This window comes from Otolemur garnettii, unplaced genomic scaffold (assembly GCF_000181295.1).
Source record: "Otolemur garnettii isolate 467f Iridium unplaced genomic scaffold, OtoGar3 scaffold00067, whole genome shotgun sequence".
Classification (NCBI taxonomy): domain Eukaryota; kingdom Metazoa; phylum Chordata; class Mammalia; order Primates; family Galagidae; genus Otolemur; species Otolemur garnettii.
Genome location: NW_003852462.1, coordinates 6,933,628 through 6,939,312, shown reverse-complemented (window position 1 = coordinate 6,939,312; position 5,685 = coordinate 6,933,628). Strand labels below are relative to the sequence as shown.

Genomic DNA, 5,685 nt, shown 5'->3' with positions numbered 1-5,685 from the left:
CCAGGAGTTGGAGGTTGCTGTGAGCTGTAATGCCATGGCACTCTACCCAGGGGGACAGCTTGAGGCTCTGTCTCAAAAAAAAAAAAAAAAGACCAAGTGAGAGAGGCTCTCTCCAGAACACGTTCCAACATTCTGAGTATGACTTGATCATGGTGAGACAATGAGCTCCATTGATAGCACTGTTTTCAAAAGAAAAGATAAAATCACAATTGGAATCTCGAATACTTTAGTCCTATTAGAAGACTGTCACAGGTTCTCAGAGATCTACAGAGAAGACATTACAGGCAAAGGGGTTCTTTATTATTAATTGAAGTTTTGGCCTGAACCTCTCTCTTCTATAATTAATGGAATTAGGTATTTATATATAAAAAGGGGAGGAGTCTACATAGATGCCTAATGGAAGCTATAGCAACAGACACATACCAAGCACTATTAATTGACAAATAATCCTAGATCAGGAAGACAGGCCAGGCTGGGCATGGTGGCTCATGCTGACCCCGTCTTTACCAAAAAAAAGCCGGGTGTTGTGGCAGGCACCACGTGTAGTCCCAGCTACTTGGGATGCTGAGGCAAGAGAATCGCTTAAGCCCAAGAGTTGGAGGTTGCTATGATCTGTGATGCCATCGCACTCTACCAAGGGCCACAAAATGAGACTCTGTCTCAATAAAATAAATAAATTAATAAATAAAAGAAAAAAATTAAAAAATAAAAAAAAAACCACAGGCCATCAAATTATTAGACAATATCATGATCAATTCAGGGCTCTTAGCAACTACTTTTCCATAACTGGAGTCTTAAGTGATTATAAAATAATTATAATAATTATCATGATGATAGTAATATTTTTTATAGAAAAGTTCACTTAGAAAAAAAGAAATAGGCTCTGCGCCTGTGGCTCAAGTGGCTAAGGCGCCAGCCACATACACCCAAGGTGGCGGGTTCCAATCCCTGGGCCCACCAAACAACAATGATGGCTGCAACCAAAAAAATAGTCGGGTGTTGTGGTGGGCGCCTGTGGTCCCAGCTACTTGGGAGGCTGAGGCAGGAGACTCGCTTGAGCCCAGGAGCTGGAGGTTGCTGTGAGCTGTGATGCCATGGCACTCTACCCAGGGGGACAGCTTGAGGCTCTGTCTCAAAAAAAGAAAAGAAAAGAAAAGAAAAAAAGAAAGAGGGTGGTGCCTGTGGCTCAGTGAGTAGGGTGTCAGCCCCATATACCAAGGGTGGTAAGTTCAAACCCAGCCCCGGCCAAACTGCAACAACAACAAAAAAATAAATAAATAAATAAAAATAAAGTTAAAAAAAAAAAAAAGAAGAAAGATATTGTAAAGAAAGATGATGTAAATATCATCATACAGTATGAGTTAATATCATTCCCAAAAAAGACAGTCCTGGATATTAACCATGAGTTCATTTATTTTATAAACAAATAAACCCTCACCACAATTAAATGATTATCAAAGAGGCAGTTATAAAACATCACACCAGGTGAAGTTCTCTCTCTTGAAAACTTAGAGAAAAGGTTCTGTGCCAATGTAGAATGAAAACAAGAAACTTCATAATTAGAGGCTTGTCTTTTTGGCCATTATTTCAATCTTGCATTTTTAGATTATTTGATCTTAAAAGAAAAGCATAAGGCAAATTCATAAAATTGGCAGAACCGAATCAGTCTTAATCACCTTGTGGTCAGAGGTAAGACCTGAGCCTGTTTGGAAAAAAAGACAGAAGTTATGGGAAAGAAGAAGCAATTAGTTTTAACAGATCATAATCACAATGAATAGACAATAACAAAACTCACTGCAATGATCTTTATCTTTAAACTACTGCTTGCAGGATTTTTAAAAAGTTGATGTCCACTTAATTTCATCTGTTATGGAAAAAAATCACAACCATCAGCATAACAGAAAGCTGCGCTGAGAATTACCACCAGGCCCAGGCCTGAAGGTGAGGCTTACCTGATGCACCTATTGGGGAGGTAGCTGGGGTCATGCTGTGGACATTGAGACCAAGACTCTGGGAAGGGCCTGGGGCTGATGCCGAGATAGGAGGACCTGGAGGGTTCTCCCTTTGGGGAGAGGTGAGAGGGGTGGTCGGCTGGGAGGTCTGTCCACCAGCAAGTCGTGCAAGGCGCCTCCGTCGAATCTGCACCATAAGAGAGAAATGGGTGTTTTGTAACTGAACAGTAGAAAAACAAGTTTGCCCAAGAAACACATTACTGGTAACCATCACTAACCAAACATGTACCAGAGCTTAATAACTAAATATGCCTCGAGAAAAAGTACTCATTTGACAGAATAAGTCCCTGTACCAGTATTCTTACAAGCTATCACCTGACTTTTAAAAACTGTGCCTCTTAATTGCCTTACCATCTTAGCTTATCCCACCTCCTTCACTGATGGTACGAATTTACAGGGAGCATCTTTCACTTTTAACACACTGAGGCTTGCTGGTTTTTTTTTTTTTTTTTTTTATTGAGACATTGTCTTATTATGTCGCCCTCAGTAGAGTGCCGTGGTGTCACAGCTCACAGCAACCTCAAACTCTTGGGCTTACGTGATTCTCTTGCCTCAGCCTCCCAAGTAGCTGGGACTACAAGCGCCCGCTAGAACGCTGGCTACTTTTTGGTTGTAGTTGTCATTGTTGTTTAGTTGGCCTGGGCTGGGTTCAAACCCGCCAGCTCCGGTATATGTGGCTGATGCCCTAGCCGCTGAGCTATAGGCACCAAACCGAGGGTTGCTGTTATTTCAATAAAATGATATAACTTGGTGATGTTAAATATGTAAGATTTTAAATAAATAGCCAATTCAAGTCACTAAAATAATGAGAGAAAGAAACAAAAGTTACGGTTGGCACCTGTGGCTCAGTGGGTAGGGCACCGGCCCCAAATACCCAGGGTGGTGGGTTCAAACCCGGCCCCGGCCAAACTGCAACAAAAAATAGCTGGGAATCAGGGCAGGTGCCTGTAGTCCCAGCTACTCAGGAGGCTGAGGCAAGAGAATCACCTAAGCCCAGGAGCTGGAGGTTGCTGTGAGCTGTGTGACACCATGGCACTCTACAGAAGGCGTTAAAGTGAGACTCTGTCTCTAAAAAATAATAGAAACAAACAAAAGTTACATGAATACACACATTTTACGATCACTTTCAGGAACAAAATTATTAATTTTTTACTTGATTGCAATAAAAATATAATGTCACTTCTTAACACTTTAAAGTCATTATGGGAATATAAATATGTATCACAAAGTCCCACTGGGTCATAGAAGGGCTCTTCTCATAGCCATTAATTGATAACTAGTCCATAAACTCTCACTGACCACCTGCTGTCCCAGGCTGTGAAGACATGCAACAGCTGTAAGAAGGCTGCTGGCCCGAGGGAGGCGTCAAGAAGAAAGCCACAAAAACAAAGTCTGTCATTGTGACGCTGCTCCTTTAATCACTCTCAGGTAAGAACATTCTGACTCCCGATCCCAAAGTTCAGAAGCCGGCGCCTCTGTAGATACATCTACCAACATACTCACACAAAAGCTGAAGTTGTTTACCTGGTCATCTGTCGACTTAATTAACCCTTTGAAGAAAAGATTGGGTGTGACTTTATTTATTCAATAATCGCCTCTGTAGCCCTTATTACATCCTAGCACTGTTCTAAGCACTTTACAAATAATTTGTTATTTAATCCTCATAATACCATATTGAGACAGGCACCTATATTATCCCCATTTTATGTGTGAGTAAACTGAGGCACAGAGAGGCTAGACTCACAGGTGTCCTCCAACTATGGCCTGCAGGCCACATGCAGCCTGCTGAGGACATTTATCTAGCCCACTGGGTGTTTTTGCTGCCGCTGCCTGTCCTGCTTAGCAGCTGACTCGTCCCGGGGCCCGCAGTGTGGCCCTCCAATGGTCTGAGGGACAGTGAACTGGCCCCCTGTTTAAAAAGTTTGAGGACTAGAGGTTTACATGCTATTTGATAGGAGTTAGGAGTGAAAGCAGACTTTAGAGGACTCTGTCACCAGGCTGCCTCTGTCCCATCATCTGTCTTTATCGCCCTAACGTCCACCACAGCACCAGGCCTGTATGAGACGCTCAGTGCTTGCTGCCCTTCGTGCCTCTTCCCATCTTCCGGTGGCTGCTGGTAATCCCTGACATTTCTTGGCTTATAGCCACGTAACTCCAGTCTCTGCCCTCATCTTCACACAGCCATCTTCCCTCTTTGTGTGTCTGTGTTCAAATTTCCCTCTTCCTGGATTCCAGTCATTGGATTAGAGACTACCCTAATCCAGTGTGACCTCACCTTAACCTGCTTACATCTGCAAAAACCTGACTTCCAAAGCTGTCGCCCTGGGTAGAGTGCTGTGGCATCACAGTTCACAGCAACCTCAAACTCTTGGGCTTAAGCGATTCTCTTGCCTCAGCCTCCCAACTAAGCTGGAACTACAGGCACCAGCCACAATGCCCAGGTATTTTTTGGTTGTAGTTGTCATTGTTGTTTGGTGGGCCAGGGCTAGCTTTGAACCTGCCACCTTAGGTGTATGTGGCTGGCGCCTTAGCTGCTGAGCTACAGGTGCTGAGCCCAGAATATGATTTCTTTTTGTTTTTTAACTCTGTCCCCTATTCTCCCCCCACCCTTCTCTTTGAACATAAGGTTAGCACAGGGGCCTTGTCGCCGCTGCTCGGCCCTGTCCCCAGCACCACGCTTAGCACATGCAGGAACTCTGGAAGTGCCCGCAGGTTAATGCTGGGTGAGGGAAAGCAGTATTTCCTACTGGATTTGTGAGAGGCAGAGTAAGAATGGAGTTCTATTTAAAGACCATCTGCTGCTTTACTCCTTTCACTGTGAGCATGACTGTCTCTTCCTTTTCTTGCTGCTGTGAATGGCATTTTTTAAATCCCTAAGCCTGTTCATTCTCTTCTATCAGTCGAGATGGATGGTGGTGATGGATGCACAACACCGTGAATGTGCTTAATGCCAAGGGACTGGACGCTTAGAATGGTGGGGAATGGCAGATCTTATGTTGTATACATGTTAACTCTGTTTCTTGGAACTGAAATAAGTGACTACCACACAGTCTGTCTCAAAACTTTCAAAGTGACCTATATACATTTTACAACAGTTCTAAAAAATATAAATAAGTCTCAGATTTCTGGCTCACTTATAACACTGTCACTTGCTAAAAGCCATCCCCCTTACCAGGTGCCAGGTGCCAGGCAAGGGAACTCTGGAAAGGAAAGGGCTCCAGAAGACTGTCACATAGGCTGAGAGTGGTGGCTCAGAACTATTACCCCAGTACTCTGGGAGGCCCAAATAGGAGCACAGCTTGAGCTCAGGAGTTCGAAACCAGCCTGAGCAAGAACAAGACCTGTCTCTACTAAAAATAGAAAAACTAGGCTCGGCGCCTGTGACTCAAGTGGCTAAGGCATCAGCCACATACACCTAAGGTAGTGGGTTCGAATCCAGCCCGGGCCCGCCAAACAACAATGACGGCTGCAACCAAAAAACAGCCGGGCATTGTGGTGGGCACCTGTGGTCCCAGCTACTTGAGAGGCTCAGGCAGGAGACTCGCTTGAGCCCAGGAGTTGCTGTGAGCTGTGATGCAACAACACTCTACCCAGGGGGACAGCTTGAGGCTCTGTCTCAAAAAAAAAAAAAAAAATTAACTCACAATGGATAAAAGATTTAATCTAATACATG

At 44.0% G+C, this 5,685-nt stretch overlaps 1 protein-coding gene across 1 annotated transcript in view; it reads right to left on the bottom strand.

The window, feature by feature from the left end:
* The window catches only part of UBE4B (ubiquitination factor E4B), a 133,494-nt gene that overhangs the window by 93,681 nt on the left and 34,128 nt on the right, over window positions 1-5,685 (bottom strand). The window contains exon 3 of the mRNA XM_023515143.1: window positions 1,953-2,139. Coding sequence (XP_023370911.1) covers window positions 1,953-2,139 — 187 coding nt within the window. The remainder of the gene's footprint in view (window positions 1-1,952; window positions 2,140-5,685) is intronic.